We start from the raw sequence: 19,674 nt of genomic DNA, 5'->3' as shown, positions 1-19,674 counted from the left end.
TTTTTTTTTTTTGAGGCCACTTGAAAGTTAACTCGGGCTTCCCTGGTGGCACAGTGGTTGGGAGTCCGCCTGCCGATGCAGGGGACACGGGTCCAGGGGACACTTGGTCCGGGAAGATCCCACATGCTGTGGAGTGGCTGGGCCCCGTGAGCCATGGCTGCTGAGCCTGCGCGTCGGGAGCCTGTGCTCCGCAGCGAGAGAGGCCACAACAGTGAGAGGCCCGCGTACCGCAAAAAAAAAAAAAAAAAAAAAAAAGTTAACTCAAGAACAAAATCTGAGTGCTTGTTTTTAAGTTATGTTTAATCCCTCCTGAAGATGCTTTTCAAGCAACTAGCTTTAAAAACCTAATAAGGATAACAGAAACCATGAATGATTCTCATCAGAATTTTAAAGTACTTTTAAGAATATTTTACAGTTTTTGCATAGCAAACAGTATAGTTAAAAGACAAAATTACAGGAAAGGGCATTAGGAAAGTAACTCTTATTCCCCAAACAGCAAAGTCTTATTTTCTCAAGGAATGGAGAGATGAATTCTTTCACTGCTCAAGTTGAGAAATCTCAAAGTACTTTACTAATACTTTAGTCAATTTCAACATACTCTCATGAGTTTTATTTTGTGATAGAGAAACTGGATGTAAAAGAGACCAGTAAATGCCCCAAATCCCCAGAGAAATATTACTATATTTGATTAATTATAGCATCCTTCTCCTCACAGCCAATTTTAGCATTTAAGAAATCTGATGCATCTCACAATTAATGGTACATCATAGTTAACTTTGTTAGTGATACATAAGACATGGGTGTGAGTGACAATCGATGGCGTTCAGTAATTGCCAAGACTAATTTTCAGTCCCCTTCTCTAACATACATGGATCTCCCTGTCACATCCCAGAAATACCGGAAAGATGTCAAAGTGTATGCCAAAGTTTGTACTTTGTATTTCGCAAATAGTGAGGTCTGTGTCATAAAAAATGATACGCAAAACAGTTGGCTGGTGTCCACTGATCTTTAACTCACATAAAGGACTTTATTTCATTGTGACTTCACCGGAGTCTGGTTACACGTTGTGCACCACCACAGATCATGAAATCTTCTAACCAACTCTGAAACACATGGCATCAGCCATTTTAAAGTAAAACAAAACAAACCTCCCCTTTTGTGTTGTTTTAAGGAAGAATAAAATCTTACTAATTTTTTAAAGTTCACAGACCGAACTCAGGAAAATTAGAAACATAATCTTCTAGGAGTTACTCCACCTCAATAACCTCACAGCCATGAGTTACAAACTTTAAAAATAAAAAAACAGCATTTGGAAGTTAGTAAGTACTCTGACTGGACTACCAAATTAACTGCATTTTTGTAACTAAAATGGAAAGGAGTTCTGAGTGTGGTCCTAAGGGCTGGAGTAAATCATTTCCTCTTGACAATAATAACCAGGTCAAATAGAAAATAATTATATACCATATGTATTTGCAGCAGTAGTATAGGGAGGAATGCCTATTGCTACATAAAGGCAGAACTTGTAACATATTTCATTTTTCTTGGCTCTTAAATATGTACCATTCACACCATTTATTTTTATTGATGAAAATATTGGAGTTCTTCTAAAATGTAGAGGCCTAAAACAGGAAATGCCCAGGAATAAGCGAGAAGTGTAAGAGATGCTGAAAGTCAAAGAAATCTTGTAAGATCTTGTAAGAAATCTTGTAAGATCATATAATTATAGTGTTTATTTACATAAAGGTAAAAAAAAATGTGTTTTATTTCTAAAAACACAACAAAAAGCAGATGGTCTGAAAAAAGGATATACTCTTTCAGCAGTAGGACCAAGGCATGTTTTTATGAGGTCTTGTATGACAGGGGAGCCATTTAAATATCATCATCAGATTCAACAATGCTGGGTTCTTAGAATACTTTATACTCATTCTAAGGTATGACTAACGTTCTTCTTCATCCACCCATATCTTCCATTATTTTAAACTCAAGATCTACACACATATGAAAATACGACCTGTTACTGCTCTAAAATATTTAATGTTTGGTCCTTGCAACTGAAAACATCCTTCCAAACGCAGCTTCTAAATTTAGCAGGCCTCCTTCTTACAAAAAGCAAAGTCATTCTGCATTTAAATCACTCAAAATTGAGACATCTGGACCGAATTTGTATGATTCTTGAGATAGAAAATGATAGCATTTCCATGATCAACTTTTTACAAATGCCATCCCTTTAAAAGGCTTAAATACAAAAGTAAACATTATTTTCGACACAAATAACTTTAAAATGGCGTGAAAATATGCCAATTCGAGTCTTCAAACGTCAAGCACGATGAAAAAGGACACCGCAGATTGCGGATCTGAAGTTTTGGCTTAGACACTTGATCTAAGCTAAGGCATACCTACTTTTTAAACCACATGATTTCAGCAGGGTCTGCGATGTTAAACTTCCTCATCTTCTCCACCATGGTAGCACTCTTCCTAACAGCCACCTCGTAACGCTGGCTACGACTGAGGAAATTCAAGTCCTCATGCTGGAAGTCTGGGTCTTTCAGAATCAGGTTCTCTGGTAGGGAGTTAAAGGATATCAAGAGGAAGACAGAAATTCAGGGCTCTGTTAAAGCTCCCTGGGTCACAGCAGGGTTCAGACTCACGGGCACAGGTCCCCTCTCGTTATAGGCGATTCCCCCCGCCAGAGCCGCCCCAGGAAATGGGGCGGTCCAGGCTCCCCTAAAGCTGGGCCAGAGGCTGCGGCCTACGCCCTACAGCGTCCCCCGATTCCTCCCGGAGGGAGTCTCAAGCTTTGCTCGGGGAAGGAAGGAGGCCTGGCCCGCCGCCCTCACCGATCTCTCGACGGCGCCGGGTGTTCTCGGGGCTGCCGTCCAGGACATGCGTGAGCAGCTCCGGGTTGAAGCTGGCGGCGGCCCGCTCCTTCTGCAGGTCCTGGTTCATGGTGACGGCCAGCAGAGGCAGCTGAGGCCGAGGCGGCGGCAGCAGCGACAGCGAGTCTCCGCACCTCCAGAGCGGGCCCAGCCCTAAGAGCCTCCCCAGGACACCGCGAGTCCCCGCCCCGTTCGCCTCGGCCCGCCCCGGCCCTCCCTTTCTCCTTCACCGCGGCCCCTCCGCGCGTGACAGACCGCGGCCGAGGCGGAGGCGGCGCCGGGGCGGGCGGGTCCCCTGTTTTCGGCCAGGGGAGCCTTTGAGCGGCGCCCAGCTAGGAGACCCTGGAAGAAGATCAAGAAATTGCCCCGGGGGGAAAGCGAAGCGTTCTCCGCAACCCCCCCTCCGTCGTCACGTGGTCACGCTGGGCGGAAAGAGGTACCCCGAGGCCAGGAGGCCCAGAAAGGTTCGCGGAGTGGTTGGGAAGGGGCGGGACTACGAGGCTGAGGAGGACTGCGCCTGAGCCTCGGGACACGGCCGCCCCGCCGCTTCCGGGTCCGCGCGCCAAGGCATCCCCGGGAATGAGATGGGGGAGGAGACTCAAGGCTTGGGGCGGCGAACAGTAGTGCTTTTCGGAGTTATCGGGGAGGTCGTAGCGTTTCCCAAAACCTTACAAGATTGGAGAAAAAATGGACGGGAACAAGGGTCGCACCGGGGAGAGGCTCCAACTATCGTTTGTTAAGATAACGGCATCTTTGCTGCCAGAGGCGTGGGCCGCGGGGAGCTGAGTGTGGAATTAGGGGCGCTCTCCCCTGGTTATGGGGTGAGTTTGGACTTAAGAGTGGCAGTGTGCTTAGAGGTCTTTGAAAGGAGACTTTTTTGTTTTCACAATTATCGTCATCAAAGTAGTAAAAGCACACGTTGAAAAAAGCTAGTATAAGAGGATTTGTAATGAAAAGCAGAAATTCCCCATCCTCAGAGGCAGCCACTTTAACCATAATAAATTGTTTCTAGTTTTGTTTCCTAAAGAACATCGAAGTAAAATTCTTCCAAGCTATTTCCTCATTTTTGTTTCCTTTTGACCTCATGCCATGGTAACGAAGGTGTGGCACGCTGCCCATCTCCTTTATCTCTCATTTACCTTTGTAACTTTAAACAACATACTAATCCCGTTTTTTAAAACTATACACTTTTAATAGTGTTAATAGTTAAAAAAAAACTTGTTTGTAAAACTGACGCATCAATTTTTTTTTTTTGCGTGGCCCTCTCCCTGTTGTGGCCTCTCCCGTTGCGGAGCACAGGCTCCGGACGCGCAGGCTCAGCGGCCATGGCTCACAGGCCCAGCCGCTCCGCGGCATGTGGGATCTTCCCGGACCGGGGCACGAACCCGCGTCTCCCGCATCGGCAGGCGGACTCTCAACCACTGCGCCACCAGGGAAGCCCCCCACCCCTTCCCTTTTTGAATCCCAGGAACCTTCCTGCGCATGTGCAGACAGGGAAGTTTTCCTTGACCTCAGGAGTGGTCATCTTATTTCTTTACTTAAGCAGAGCTCAGCTTCTGCCACTAGCTTTGTTCTTGGAGTGTCTGGGTGAGAACAAAGATTCAGTTTTACCACTTGACAAACCCCAGCTGTCCGGCGCAGGGGCCCATCTATCTCCTACCTCTACAGATCAATCAGTATTCAGATTTCTCTGATGGCTTTGTAAAAAATTGTCTGCAGTTGGTTCGTTCAAATCAGGGTCCAAACAAGGTCTACACATTGCAGTTGGTTGATAAGAATCTTAAGCTTCTTTTAATGTATAGGTTTCCACTAGACATTGATTTTTTTCTCCGATTTATTTATTGAAAAAACTAGGTTGTTTTTCGTGTGACTTGCCCACAATTTCCCTCTCTGTGATATCTTTAACACGTTCCTCTATTTCTATATTTTCTATAGGCTGTTGCTTAGATCTAGAGGCTTTATAAGATTCAGGCTTGAGGCTTTAGCAAAAAATACTCCTGTGGCATGTTTTCTATTTTAAAATATCACTCTGGGGACTTCCCTGGTGGCACAGTGGTTAAGAATCCACCTGCCAATGCAGGGGACACAGGTTTGATCCCTGGTCCAGGAAGATCCCACATGCTTCGGAGCAACAAAGCCCATGCACCACAACTACTGAGTCTGTGAGCCACAACTACTGAGCCCAAGCGCCTAGAGCCCGTGCTCCACACAAGAGAAGCCATTGTAATGAGAAGCCCACACACCGCAACAAAGAGTAGCCCCTGCTTGCCACAACTAGAGACAGCCTGTGTGCAGCAACAAAGACCCAACGCAGCCAAAACTAAATAAATAAAAAATAAATTTATTTAAAAAATACAATAAAATATCACCCTGGTTGTTATGAAGAGAATGGACTGTAGAAGGAAAAGAGTGGAAACAGACCAGTTATAAAGGTGGTGAAGGCCTGGATGGAGTTGGTGACCATGGAGATGGAGGAAAGTGGATAGATTCAATATGTATTTTGAGGTAGAACGGACAGAAATTTGTGATGGATTGGATGCAACCATGAGAGAAAGGGACACATCAAGAATGACTCCTGGAAAAAAAAAACAAAGAATGACTCCTGGGCTTGAGCAGATCAGGGATGGAGAAGGGTGGCTTGGAGGTGGTATTAAAGCCATGGGACTGGGTTCTGGTTAAAACATCGTCTTCCTGTGCCTATTTCCTCTCCCTCCCAAGGGCCCACCTAAATGGACAAAGAGAACAGCAGTTATCAAATTAGGGAAACTTAACGTTGATACAATACTATTACCTAATCTACAGACCTTTCTGTGGATTTACAGTTGTCCAATAAAGTCCTTTATCACAATTTTTTCTCCCAGCCAAGGTCCAATCCAGGATCATGAATTATATTTAGTTGTATTAGTTTGCTGGAACTACTTTAACAAAGTACCATAGACCAGGTGGCTTAAACAACAGAAATTTGTTGTCTCACAGTTCTGGAGGCCAGAAGTCCACAGTCAAGGCATCGGCAGAGTTGCTTCCTTTTGAGGCTGTGAGTGAGATGTGCTCTGTGCCTCTCTCTTAGCTTCTGATAGTTTGCTGGCAATCTTTGGCTTTCGTTGGCTTGTATACATAGCACCCCAATCTCTGCCTTCACCTTCACCTGGCCTCCTCCCTTTGTGCATGTCTGTCTCTGTCCAAACTCTCCCCTTTTTATAAGGGCACTAGTTATATTGGATTAGGCCCTCTGTAGTGACGTTATTTTAACTTGGTTACCTCTGTAAGACCCTCTTTCTAAATAAGGTCACATTCTGAGGTCCTTGGGGGTTAGGACTTTAACATCTCTTTTTGTGGGGACACATTTCCACCCATAACAGTTGTCCTATCACTTTAGCCTCCTTTAACTGGAGCAATTTATCTTCTGTGATTTTGACACGTTTAGAGCATATAAACCAGTTGCTGTGTAGAATGTCTCTCAATTCAGATTTGTGTGATATTTCTTGGTGACTAGATTTAGATTATACTTTTTTTTTTTATAGGAATATCACAGAAACAATGTGTCCTTCTTAGTGCATCACATACAGAAGGCACATGAAGGCTGTATTTGCTAATTTTCTTCACTGTGAAGTGGACCATTTTTTCCTTTGTAATTAATAAGTAATCTGTGGGGGAGATACTGTTGAGACCATGTAAATATGCCGGTTCTTCATCAAACTTTTACCCAGTACTTTTTGCATCCAGTGGTGATTCTTCCCTGAATTCATTTTTACTCTGGTGATTGCAAAACTTTTAAAGGCATAGTAAAATAATCATTTTATTTGGTTACTGTAAAATTCATTTAGTTGAGATTACACTTAAAATTGGAAATAATCCCCAGGTGATAGAATCTTTTGAGGCCATAGGTCAAATCATGTGGCCTAACTCGAGTTTTAATGTTGGAGATTCATTGTATAATATAGACTTAACAAAGACTTGTAACTTTAAACACATTGATGAATGGCTTCTGGGTTGGTGAACACAGGGAGGGGCTGGGAAAGTGGCAAAGCTCAGAGAGGGCATGGAAGCTCCACACCCCTCCCCACCTACCGTGTTCTATGCACCTCTTCTCTCTGGCTGTTCCTGAATTATATCCTTTTATGATAAACCAGTAACCTATTCTAATTCTGGAGTGGTAAACATATGCCATCAAGTTTCTTGTCCCCAAGAAACAAACCCAAAGCCGATAAAAGCTATGATGAACTTAGTTATAAGTGTTACTTCTCTGACCTTCAATCCCACTACAGCAATCTTGACAGTTGCTTCAGAAAAGATGAAAGCAGCAGTCAGACTGGTTCACCATCCTTCCTGTACAGTATTTTCAAACTTCCCAGTTGTTAAAAAGAAGCCTATTTCTCATCTTCACACCATGGATTTTTTTTCTCCTGGAAGTGGATACTTTGACTTGGGGAGTGAAAAGGGCAAGGCTTGAAGTACAGGTTGTACCATTACTCAGACTTCTAGAGAGAGTATTTGAAATCCAGTTGACCCACAAGAGAAGCCTGTCCTGATATGTCTTCTCAGAAACTTTCTTGAATGTGTGATAATGTATGGATAATGATTTATGGAGCCAGCTGTGCTTATTTAACAGAAGTGTCTTAACAAACACATAGCAGCTTTTGTTTGAAGAAGAAATTGAAGTTAAAATTTACAAAAGAGTATCTCCCCCAACCCTAACGCCACAAAGAGTCAAATGCTACTCCATGGTAATTTTTAAAAAATCAATTTAATGATATAGTTACTTATAGTTTAGCTTATACGGGGTGAGAGTAGAAAAATTACTTTAAAAGCGATTCTAGGACTTCCCTGCTGGCGCAGTGGTTAAGAATCTGCCTGCCAATGCAGGGGACATAGGTTCGAGCCCTGGTCCAGGAAGATCCCACATGCCGCGGAGCAACTAAGCCCGTGGGCCACAACAACTAAGCCTGTGCTTTAAGAGCCCGAGAGCCACAACTACTGAGCCTGCGTGCTGCAAATACTGAAGCCTGTGCGCCTAGAGCCCGTGCTCTGTAACAAGAGAAGCCACTGCAATGAGAAGCCCGCGCACCGCAACCAAGAGTAGCCCCCCGCTCGCCGCAACTAGAGAAAGCCTGCGCGCGGCAACGAAGACCCAACGCAGCCAAAAATAAGATAAACAAATAAAATTTATTTAAAAAAAAAGAAAATGTAATGTGGGATTCTGGAAGGGACTCTGGAACAGGAAAGGGACATTAGGGAAAAACCAGTGAAATCCAAATAAAGTATGGAGTTGAGTTAATAGTACCATATTGATACGGGCTGATTATGACAAATGTGTCATACTAATGTAAGATGTTAATTATAGGGAAAACTGGGTGTGATGTTTATAGGAATTCTCTGTACCATCTTTACAGGTTTTTTAAAAAAAATAAATGAAAACCATTCTAAAATAAAAAGTTTATTTAAAAAATGTGAAGACTCCCTTTATATACAACTATGAAAGTGTCAAAATATATTAAGTGAAAGAAAATCAAGAACAGTATGTATACTATAGTACAGAAGGGAAATAAATATATATGCATGTTTGTCCTTATTTGCATAATGAAAAGCTAAATACAAATTGATGGAAATGGTCCCCTCAGGGCAGGGCTTGGCAAACAGCAGCAAAGGCCAAGACAACTCACGACATGTTTTTGTCAATAAAGTTTGAAGGAAATAAGGTACACGCATTCGTTATTTATCGTCTTTGCGAGTTTTCATACTGTAATGGCAGAGTTTGGTAGTTGTGACAGAGGCCATATGTCACTGTCTGCCTTTTTACCGATCCCAGGTTTAGGGGCTTGGGGAGGGAACGGGCTGCATGGGAGTTAGAGTGGGAATCATACACTTTCCACAGAGATCTTTTGTATATTGGTTTTTTTTTTTTAAATATGTGAATGCATAAACCTATCAAAAAATCTTTTTAAATTTTAAAACACCATCCCCTGGAGCTACCTTTTCAGTTGTTGCTGGTCTCGTGTCTGTTAATCTCCATCTTGTGGTTGGCTTGGTTTGTCAGGAATCTTCAAAAATCCATCTCAACTATTTGGTTACAGGAGCAATGATGCTGCCCAAACCTGGGATCTATTACTTCCCCTGGGAGGTCAGTGCCGGCCAAGTTTCTGATGGGGACACACTGAGAACGTTTGGCAGGTGAGAATGTTTTTTTCACATGGTGGGGGGGATGTTTAAAAAAATTAAAAGTCTTTTTTTAAAATTATAATATTTTAAAAATTATTTTTAAAGTATATATATATTTTTTATAAATTTATTTTATCTATTTATTTTTGGCTGCGTTGGGTCCTTGCCGCTGCACGCGGGCTCCCCCCAGCCGCGTCGAGCCAGGGCCACTCCTTGCTGCGGTGTGCTGGCCCCTCACTGCGGTGGCCTCTCTCGTTCGGAGCACGGGCTCCAGGCACACGGGCCCCAGCAGTTGTGGCGCGCAGGCTCAGCAGCTGTGGCCTGCGGGTGCCCAGGATCAGCCACCGTGGTGCACGGGCCCAGCCACTCTGCAGCATGTGGGATCCTCCCGGACCAGGGTTGGAACCCGTGTCCCCTGCACCGGCAGGCGGACTCCCAACCACTGCACCACCAGGGAAGTCCCCTAAAGTACGTATTTTTAATTACTAAAAAAATCACTTATTTTTACATTTTAAATTATTTATTATTATATATTTTCAAAATTATTTTAAAAATTAAAAGTCATAATTTTATCTAATTATTTTTGTTTTTTTAAATAAATTTATTTATTTTTATTTATTGCATCTTCGTTACTGCGTGCGGGCTTACTCTAGTTGCGGCGAGCCGGGGCTACTCTTCGTTGCAGTGTGCGGGCTACTCATTGCGGTGGCTTCTCTTGTTGTGGAGCACAGGCTCTAGGCGCGCGGGCTTCAGTAGTTGTGGCTCGCGGGCTCTAGAACGCAGGCTCAGTAGTTGTGGCGCACGGGCTTAGCTGCTCCGTGGGATGTGAGATCTTCCGGGACTGGGGATCGAACCCATGTCCCTTGCATTGGCATGCGGATTCTTAACCATTGCGCCACCAGGGAAGTCCCTAATAATTTTTAAATGCTAAAAAATTAATACATATTCATTGTAAAAAATGTAGACAATCCGTAAGGGTGTAAAGAAAGCAAGTAAAGGGATTCCCTGGTGGCGCAGTGGTTGAGAGTCCGCCTGCCGATGCAAGGGACACGGGTTCGTGCCCCGGTCTGGGAAGATCCCACATGCCGCGGAGCGGCTGGGCCTGTGAGCCATGGCCGCCAAGCCTGCGCATCTGGAGCCTGTGCTCCGCAACAGGAGAGGCCACAGCAGTGAGAGGCCCGTGTACAGCAAAAAAAAAAAAAAAAAAAACAAGTAAAAATCACCTGTAATTCCACTGTGTGGACAACCACCCACCGCTAACCTTTTGGTGATTACATGCTTTTTCATGTGTGTTTGTGTGTACATGTGGGTGGGTGTGTATATACACAATATGTGTATATACATATATACTGTGTTAGTCACATATTGCTGTGTAACAAATCACCCCAAAATTAAGTGGCTTAAAATAACAATAAATGCTTATTTTTTCATACTTACTGAGTGTCAGGAATGTGGGAGTGGCTTAGCTGGGTGGTTCTGTCTCAGATTGACTTTGAAGATTGCAGTCGAGATGTTAGCCAGGGCTGCCAGCATCTGAAGGCTGGCGTGGACCTGGAGGGTCTGATTCTATGATGACTCATTCACATGTTTGGCAATTTTGTGCTGCTTGTTGTCAAGAAGGCTCACTTCCTCAATACGGATTTTTCTATACGGCTGCTTGAGAGTCTTGATAACATGGCAGCTGGCTTTCCCCAGAAGGAGTGACTCAACAGAGAGGGCAAAGAGAAAGCTACAATGTCAATGACCTAACCTCAGAAGTCACTCTAGGTCATCTCTGCAATGTTTTATTGGTTACAGAGGTCAGCGCTAGTCAGGGTGGTAGGGACTACACAGGGATGCGGATGCCAGGAGATAAGAATCATTGGGGACCATCTTGGAGACATATATATATATACATGTATAAATATTTTAAATATTATTTAAATATTTAAATATTATAAATATTTTAAGCTAGATGAGATCCTATTATCTTACTATATTGTACCATACTTAACTGTGTATGGTAGACCTAGTTCCATGCCAAATATGTAAATCTATATCATCACTTTAAATAGATCCATTTTATTTCATTGCATAGACATACCATAATTTATTTAACCACATCTATTTATTTAACCAAAAGCAACTGATTTTCAACAAAGACATCAATTTAATTGAGTGGGGAAAGTATAGTCATTTCAACAAATGGTGCTGGAACTACTGGATATTTTTATGGGGGTAAAAAAACACCTTGATCCCTACCCCACAGCATACCAAAAAAAAAAAAAAAAATCATTCTGACTGGATCATAAATGAACAAGCTAAAACTATAAAATCTTTAGAAGAAAACAGGAGAAAACCTTCACATACACCTTGAGATAGGCAAAGATTTCTTAGACTCAGAAAACAAAAAACCATAGGGACTTCCCTGGTGGTTCAGTGGGTAAGACTCAGAGCTCCCAATGCAGGGGGCCCAGGTCCGACCCCTGGTCAGGGAACTAGATCCTGCAGGCCGCAACTAAGACCTGGTGCAGCCAAATAAATAAATAAATATTCAAAACAAACCAAAACAAAAATCATAAAAGAAAAATAATGAATAAATTGGACTTCAACAAAATTAAAAGCTTCTCATCAAAAGCTACCATTAAGAAGATTAAAAGGTAAGCCACGAACTGGTAAAAAATAAGCGAACATGTGTGTGTATATTATCTATATTCAACAAATGATTTGTACCTAGAATAAACAAAGAACCCATATAACCCAATAAGAAGACAAAGAACTTAATTTTTAAATGGGTAAAAGATTTAAACAAGACACTGCCAAGGAAGATATACAGAGGGCAGATAAACACGTGAAAATGTGTTCAACATCATGGGTCATTAGGGAAGCGCAAGTTAAAACCACAATGGTGCGGTATTTCATGCCCACTAGAGTGGCTAAAATTAAAAAGACTGACCGTATCCTGTGCTGACAAGGATGTGGAATGACTAGAACCCTCATATGTTGCTGGGGGGAAAGTAAAGTGGCACAACCATTTTGAAAAACAATCTGCCAGTTTCCTTTAAACAGACAGATCGCCCACATGACCCAGAAATCCCACTTGGGTATTTCCCCACGAGAAATGAAAACGTATGTCAGCACAAGTCCGTAAGCAAACCAGATCAGCTGGTGAGGATCATAATAATTTATTGATTCATTCAACTGAGTGCTACGAAGCAATAAAAAGGAACAAACTGCTGATTTACCCAACAGCATAAATGGGTCTCCAGACCATCATGCTCAGTGAAAGGGGCTAGACACAGAAGAACTCATGCTGTCAGGACTCCATTTACATGAGGCGCTTGAGGAGGAAAACTCACCTGTGCAGACCAAGAGCAGATCAGTGGTTGCCTGGGGTGGAAGGTGGGGAGACTGAGTTCAGAGGGGCACAAGGGGACTTTTGGGGGTGATGGAAATGTACCAAAGCTTGATGGGGGTGCTGGTTACACAGCGTATACTTCTGTCAACAGTCAATGAACAGGTCCCTTTTAATGCATGTAATTTATACCTCAGTTATGTAGACCTAATTAACCTTTTCTGTTGCTGCCACTTTAATTTCTCTGATCCGAGTCAGGCTGAACATTTTCCCATGGATGTATTGGCCTCCCAGAACCTTTAGAACTTTGGGTTGGTTCTGTCTATGGATGGAAATGATCACACTTACCTGACCTCCAGGTTGTACAGCTACGACATGACAAAGTCCCGAGTGACCCTGATGGCTCAGCACAGATCTGACCAGCACCCGATCCTCGTCTGTACCAAGTTGGTGGAACCGTTCCAAGCCCAGGTGGGCTCCCTCTACATGGTCCTTGGGGAGCTGGAGCACCAGAAGGGTAAGCCTTGGCTTCACACACCCTTTTTCACTCTGGGTCCTGAGTGGGGCAGTCTTTTGGGTGCCTGGGCTTGGCTTCTGACCCAGCAGGGGTCCCTCACTGGGGTTAACATTCCTTCCAAATCAGCCCACGAGTTATAGGGACTCATAGGAAAGAGACGTGGTTGGGCTTGAGGTGGACCTGCCGTAGGGAAGCGAGAAAGCGGGGAGAGAAATCATTAATTTCTGCAGGCCTACAACATGCCAGGCCTGGTACTGGGAGGTTTGCTTAAATCTTTTTGAATCTGCTCACCAGCCCTTAATGAGTCATCTTATGGCTATCTCATAGATGAGAAAACTAAGGCTCAGAGAGGATGGGGCTGGAGTAACAGGCCAGGAAGTCAGGGTAAGAGAAATAAAACGCAAGGGAAGGAGCAGAAGCAACCTGGGAGAATCTCTATGGCATCAAGGGTTGAAGCTTGCCCTTTAAAACCTAGGTACTTGTATTCTTTGCCTCCCTCTCTGGCTGTCCCTGTGCCATTTTCCTTCACATGCTTTATGTAACTATAACATGTTGTATCTCGTTATTTTAATTTAACATTATATCATAAGCATTCCCCCATGTCTTGAAAATTTTTTCTAGATATAGTATTTAATGGCTATATAATATTTTACAGAGTAGATGTGTGCACTAATTCACACAAGCATTAGACATTTGTATTGTTTCCATTTTTTGCTCTTATAAGTACACTGTACATTAGTTGGTTAAAGAAACTATGAGATATTCAGCCAGGAGAATATTATACAGCCATCAAAAATGGTGTTGTAAATTTATATCAGTTGATATGAAAAGATGTTCATAGTATTTTACTGAGAAAAAGCAGTTTACAAAACAGTATGTGTCATATGATCTCATTTTTGTTAAACAGACATTTTTTTTTTTGCGGTACGCGGGCCTCTCACTGTTGTGGCCTCTCCCGTTGCGGAGCACAGGCTCCGGACGCGCAGGCTCAGCGGCCATGGCTCACGGGCCCAGCCGCTCCGCAGCATGTGGGATCTTCCCGGACCGGGGCACGAACCCGTGTCCCCTGCATCGGCAGGCAGACTCTCAACCACTGTGCCACCAGGGAAGCCCTAGACATTTTTTATACACATAAAAGTTTGAAATATTATTTACCAAAACGTTAATAGTAATTATTTCTGGGTGGTGGGGCTGTGGGATTCCTTATACTTTTATTATTTGACAATGAAAATGTATTGCTTTATAGCCAGAGGGAAAAAACAGTTTAAACAATCTATCTAGATATATATTTAAAATGCCGTAGTTAATGGCCTTTAACTATTACCAAACTTTGTCCACTTTCTGATTATTTCTTTAGGGTAGTTTCCTGAAAGTGGAATTGCTACATTAAAGGATATGAACATTTATGTTTCTTGATTTACACTCCCAACTTACTTTCTAAAAGTTGCAGTGGTTTTTAACTCTGGATGAAATGCACTAGAAAAAAAGTAAACGGGGCTTACTTTAATTACGTTTGATTTAATAGAAGTTAATCTTTATTCAGGCTTAAGCCTTTGAGCTCAGAGTCCCTGCCTTCATCATTGATTTGAGAGAAGTATCAGGAGGAGGGGTGGAAATGGGTACAAAGGGCCTTGAATAAATCATTTCCACTTTGACTGCAGCCCACTTCACCTGAGACTCCCTCCTGCACTCCTGGCCCCTACAGGGAGTCCTGGGAGCTCTCAGGAGCCAACTGCCCAGTATCTGTAACTCAAAGGTCTGATTGCAGATACAGAGAGGGGTTGATACTAAGGTGGGACATCAGGCCAGGACCAGGGTGGGACCTGGAGAAGACATTTAGAATTATTTGTGGGAAGAAAAATGGAAAAAACTTTACAAATTCAACCCATATCACTTTTTCAATTTAATGGTTTCAAATCAAACAAGCACAAAAGTAGAATGAGACTCCATGTACCCGTCACCCAAATTCAGCAGTGATCCACATTCCACTGTTGTGTCATCATCGCCCGCATTTACTTACTTATTTTGCTGGTGTATTTTAGAGCAAATCTGACATCATTTCATTTACCCATAAATACCTCAATGTCTATCTCTAACATCACAATCACGCCCAACAAAATGAATAGCTGTTCCTTAATATGCTCTAGTACATACCTTGTCTGTGTTCATTCCCCTCCTCGGCCCCAAAATGGCTTTTTACAAAAAGTTAGTTTAAAAGCAGGAGGCAGGGCTTCCCTGGTGGCGCAGTGGTTGAGAGTCCGCCTGCCGATGCAGGGGACACGGGTTCGTGCCCCGGTCTGGGAGGATCCCACATGCCGCGGAGCGGCTGGGCCCGTGAGCCGTGGCCGCTGAGCCTGCGCGTCCGGAGCCTGTCCTCCGCAACGGGAGAGGCCACAACAGTGAGAGGCCCGCGTAACGCATAAAAAAAAAAAAAAGCAGGAGGCAAAGTCCGTGCATTGCCTTTGGGTTACATATCCCAAGTCTCTATAATGGTTCTGTCTTCCTTTTTTCCTTTTTGTAATGCCATTTATTGGAGAACTTGGGTCTGGAATTAGCTAATTGCTTCCTCCTGGTTGCATTAAACCTGCTCTTCCTTCCCTTGAGTTGATCCTACCTTTTTCTGAACGGACTGTATTTCAGGGAAACCAAATGGTTGGAGGAGGGAACGTTCTTTAGAGAAGAATCACAGTGAATAAACGCATGAGAAACAACTAAATTCTAAAGTCACCATGTTAAAAGCCCCGAGGAAATAATAAATCCAGGCAACGTTACCACTGGCTGCTCAAATCATTAGGTGGAAGCTTGCCGGGAACACTGTAGCTCAGGTGATCAAACATTACAAAAATCGGACCGATCGGTCGTGTACCTCTGGTGTGATGCACCAGGAGAGCACAGACAGTACTGCTCTGATGTGTTCTTGCCAAAAAGCAAAAAACATGGAACCTCAGTAGTCAAGCCTCAGATCCAGCAGGATTCTTCCTAGGCTCTGGCAAGTTTACCACTCACCATTATTTTCATCACAATGTGTAGGGGTTTTTTTTCCTTAAAAAAAATGTTTCCCCTCAGTTTCTAATTTCTGAGACGACATGCTCGTCATTCGAGACTGACACAAGGAAAGAAAGACGACGGTGAGGAGGGAGGGCAGAGTGTGGGCTGAGCTTGGCAGCAGTCGCCGACCTCCAACCTGCAGTGGCCTGTCTGGCCCCCGGCCAGGTCTGAAGTCCTGTGGGGACACAAAGGTCAACCACACACGGATCCTGCCCCGTGGCAAGGTTGGCAGTTCTGAGGATGGACTAGAGGCCCCCTCAAGGCACCTTTCTGAAATGTTTGCACACGAAAGAGAAGAAATGCCAGCCATGTGCCAACACCAGCTGGCCAGGACACCCCGCAGGGCCGAGGGCTTCCAGTCCAGGGATTAAGATGTGAGGACACAGCCTCGGCCCCGCTCTGCTCCAGGGGCCCGCGTGGAATACCAGGCTGAAGGTTACTTGCCTACAGCAAGAAACTGCCCCAGAGCTCTCACCATAAATCCCACCTGTTCTGGTTTCCGTTCACCTGACTGCTTCCTGCCCTCACAGGCCTTCCTTGTGTCCTCTCGAACCTTCAAGCCCCCTTCTCTGGGACTTGCCTGAAACCTGGCTTTCCCCCCCAGGCACCAGTTCCCCTCCTGCCCTCCCACGTGGAGCCTCCCAGGCCCCATTACAGAACCCAGAGGTGGGGCGGAAATCCTGCCAGCTCCTCCTGCAGCACCAGTTCTGCCACCTCCGCCCCACTGCTGCCTGAAACTAGGTTCCACCCTCAGTATCTTTCTTCCTCGTCACCCATCGGGACCACCTTCTCTCCTCTCCAGCTTGACCTCACTATCATTTCAACCACTTTCCTGGCAGAAGTTCCAACCCCTCGTCTTCCATCATTCCTCCCTGATTAAACCCCAATCCCCACCCTCTCAGGTCCCACCCAACTGTTGATGGAGAAAGTTCACAAAGCTCCAGGGATTCCTAGCACAACGGTTTCAAGGTCTCTTATCTCTTCCGGGCCCTTCACGCTGCCTAGAATTCCTTCCACATGTCCTGGCTGGTCCCCCCTCCCCCTGACCCGCAACAGCTATTTCAGGCATTCATGCAGGACCCCCTTCGTCATCACCTCCCCGTCCCTTCCAGCAAATTACCTCACCTCCTACATCCCAGGTAAAATTGAGGCCACAGCTGCAGCCTCTCCTAAAATTATATGCATCCACACCCATCAGTAGCCCCTTTCCTCCAGTCTGTCTGGGAGAGAGGAGGGTCCCTCCTGCCTGCGGTGCAGCCCCTGTGCTGTGATGCATGCCTGCCTTCCTGCAGGGGCTTTGCTTTCTCAGCTGAATCCTTAACCTGTTACCACTGGTTCTTCCCTCCCAGCATATAAAGCGCTCAAGCCTCTTCTGTATTAAAATGATAGCAACAATAATGTCAAGTTCAGCTCTATCCCTACCTAGCTGTGACCCTCCTCCCTCCACAGTCAAACTTCCTAAAAGAAGATCTGTTCTCCACATCACCCCTCCTTATCTCAGACTCACACCTCAACCCACTGCATTCTGGATTGAACCCACACCCTCGGCAGTGAAAGCGCAGAGTCCTAACCACTGGACCACCAGGGAATTCCCTCAGCCCTTCTCCTTTGCCGCAGGTTCTTTTTCTTTGCAAGAAGAGATTCCCCTAAATGACTATTTCTCTGGCTTCATAAACTCCTTTCTCCTCCCCTGCAGCACTCTTCAAATGCCGTTCTTTTATTCCATTTACACAGACGTTTTGCAGATGGACTAAGAGAGTTGCCAGATTTGTCCCTGTGATAACCATACTTCTGAAGTTCACTTCCATTTTTAATAACTTTTCTTCATTCACGGGAAGAAACATGTTCCACTATCTGTATCTCGAAGAGAACGTTTCCCCAGGCTGAGGGGAGGAAAGAGCTGACAGGCATTATTATTGTAAGGAAAGTTCTGTGAAATTAAGTCCAATACTAAGAAAATCTTCATACAGGAAGTTTGGAAACATTTGACCTATGCTTCTATTTTGAGATTTTTAACTGCGAATTAGAGCACTCTGATTTTGTCCTTGCTTTCCCTGTGTCATCCTGAACACATGCAGCTGCTCTGTGAAAACTATTTAGGGCCACGTGTGTCACAAGAAAAGGTCTAGGCCTTTCAGTGCCAAATGAAGTTCAGGCAAATATCCTGTTTGACTGATTAGTATAGATGAGCCAGTTATTCCTGAAGAGGCCTGAGTGATGAGAATCAACAGTCTACATCCATCCACAGATCCACATACTGTCCCATGCCCTCCCCCCCACCCCACTCTAGGCCATGCAGCCCCTGCCGTCCAGCGCTGGGGCCGACAGAAGCTGACGACACACAGGCAACCTCATGTTTCAAATGAGTTCATCTCTCTGTGTTGAAGCCTGGAATCTACACAGTCCAGCTCTCTGAATTCTGCCCCCGGGCTCTGTTAAATCAGTAAAGTGGCCTAGACTAGAGGAAAAGTTAGGCATAGACTTTAACCAGAGAGAGCCTCTATCTCAAAACGGCATCAAAAGAGGACGGCATAATGTTCTAGAACACTGAATGTATTCATTGACGTGCCCAGAGAGCAGAGAGAACATAGTGCAAAAAAAAAAAAAAAAAAAACCAACCACCTATAAGGGCAAACCCCAGATGTCCTTCCTATTTGGTGTCACCTGAACATCGACAAACCTTTCCATCAGCTCACCACAGCATCTGCTAGAAGCGCCCCCAGCCCCTTGTCCAGGGTGGGATGACTTGCCCCTGTAAGGCCAGACTCTCCCCTTGGATTGATTAAATATGGGGTTCTCTTTGCTCCAATTTCCAATGCCAGTGAGCCCTACGAAGCCAAGGGGCCCTTCCCCTGGTACAAATGGAGAACTAGGGTGGTGACTGAGACTGCTCCTCAACTCTGGGCACTTGGGAGCTACAGAGAAGCTGGTAGGAGTTAAGATGACAAAAGAGGGAAGTAGAGGCTACATCTCTCTGGGCCGGAGTGGAATTTTCAGGCTACCCCCTGAGTTTCAGCCATGTGCCTGTAGTGCATGGTGGGCCCGCAGTTCTGAGGCCCAAGTAGACAAATGGTCATCATCCTGTAAACCATCCTTCTCACCTGTGCCCTGTCAGACTCTTCTGTCAAAACCGAGGCCCGAGAACAAGTCGAGGGGAAACGGCCGGAATGCATCTGCAGGGTGTGTTGCTGACACTGCCTGTGCCTTGGTGTCTGTGTCTTTCAGATGGAGACTGCGTGGTGAAGGCCCGGGTGCTGACTTGTGTGGAAGGAATGAATCTCCCCTTGTTAGAACAAGCCATCCGGGAGCAGAGGTTGTACCAACGAGAGAGGGACAGCAGCCAGTAGAGAGCGAAGCAGCAGCTCCTGGCAAACCGCCCCACCCCCTCCCCGCCGCCGCCCCCGCTCTGGAGCTGCCGCCGAGAAGATGCAGGAGCTTCCTGGAGAGAAGAGGGGAGGGGTAGTTCACTGGGATTGGCCCAGAAATGGAAGCCTAGAGATCAGAGGCCGGGCTCTGGGGCCCTGGCGGCTGGGCCCCGTGTGGGTCCTGGAGGGTTGCAGAAGGTCCTCGTGAATAAAGCCATGTGGTGTGACGTAGCAGTGCGTGCACGTGGTGCAGCGCCGGCAGGGGCCAGCAGGGGGAGCCTCGGAGCAGGCAGCCGGCCCGGCAGTGAGGCTGCGGGAGCGCAGGGTTTCTGGTGAATTCTGGGCTGGGGGCCTGAGGGGAGGGCGCTGGGGACGCTC

The 19,674-nt window shown here is 45.2% G+C and overlaps 2 protein-coding genes across 9 annotated transcripts in view; one reads left to right on the top strand and one right to left on the bottom strand.

Annotated features, from left to right (window-relative positions):
• ACOX1 (acyl-CoA oxidase 1) overlaps window positions 1-3,373 on the bottom strand; it is a 25,335-nt gene extending 21,962 nt beyond the window's left edge. For 3 of the 7 annotated variants that reach the window (XM_032615091.1, XM_032615093.1, XM_032615092.1), the window contains exons 1-2: window positions 2,401-2,521; window positions 1,018-1,103 (exon numbers count right to left, since the gene is read on the bottom strand). Coding sequence is in view for 3 of the 7 variants with exons in the window: in XM_032615087.1 (XP_032470978.1) it covers window positions 2,401-2,560; window positions 2,838-2,946 (269 nt within the window). In the remaining 4 variants the exon portion in view is untranslated. Of the gene's footprint in view, window positions 1-1,017; window positions 1,104-2,400; window positions 2,561-2,837 lie in introns of those variants that run through there. The other 4 variants (XM_032615087.1, XM_032615088.1, XM_032615089.1 and 1 more) reach the window with 4 other exon arrangements.
• TEN1 (TEN1 subunit of CST complex) lies at window positions 3,076-19,527 on the top strand. Of its 2 annotated transcripts, none has more exons than XM_032615096.1 (4): window positions 3,076-3,340; window positions 8,948-9,044; window positions 12,726-12,883; window positions 19,157-19,527. In XM_032615096.1, exons 2-4 carry the CDS (start codon window positions 8,953-8,955, stop codon window positions 19,276-19,278), a joined length of 372 nt encoding a protein of 123 aa, XP_032470987.1. In that variant the 5' UTR covers window positions 3,076-3,340; window positions 8,948-8,952; the 3' UTR covers window positions 19,279-19,527. The 2 variants fall into 2 exon arrangements, with proteins under 2 accessions (XP_032470987.1, XP_032470988.1); XM_032615097.1 differs by having other exon boundaries at window positions 3,175-3,312.
• The last annotated feature ends 147 nt before the right edge of the window (window positions 19,528-19,674 follow it).

Source organism: Phocoena sinus, chromosome 20, assembly GCF_008692025.1.
Source record: "Phocoena sinus isolate mPhoSin1 chromosome 20, mPhoSin1.pri, whole genome shotgun sequence".
Taxonomy (NCBI): Eukaryota; Metazoa; Chordata; class Mammalia; order Artiodactyla; family Phocoenidae; genus Phocoena; species Phocoena sinus.
This window is presented reverse-complemented; position numbering and strand designations above follow the sequence as displayed.

Excerpts from the sequence above, each read along its gene's own strand:
- TEN1 (XM_032615096.1), top strand. The coding sequence starts at position 8,953 with ATGATGCTGCCCAAACCTGGGATCTATTACTTCCCCTGGGAGGTCAGT. Across the intron at positions 9,045-12,725 it reads ACACTGAGAACGTTTGGCAG|GTTGTACAGCTACGACATGA; the intron begins GTGAGAATGTTT and ends CCTGACCTCCAG. Across the intron at positions 12,884-19,156 it reads GGAGCTGGAGCACCAGAAGG|ATGGAGACTGCGTGGTGAAG; the intron begins GTAAGCCTTGGC and ends TGTGTCTTTCAG.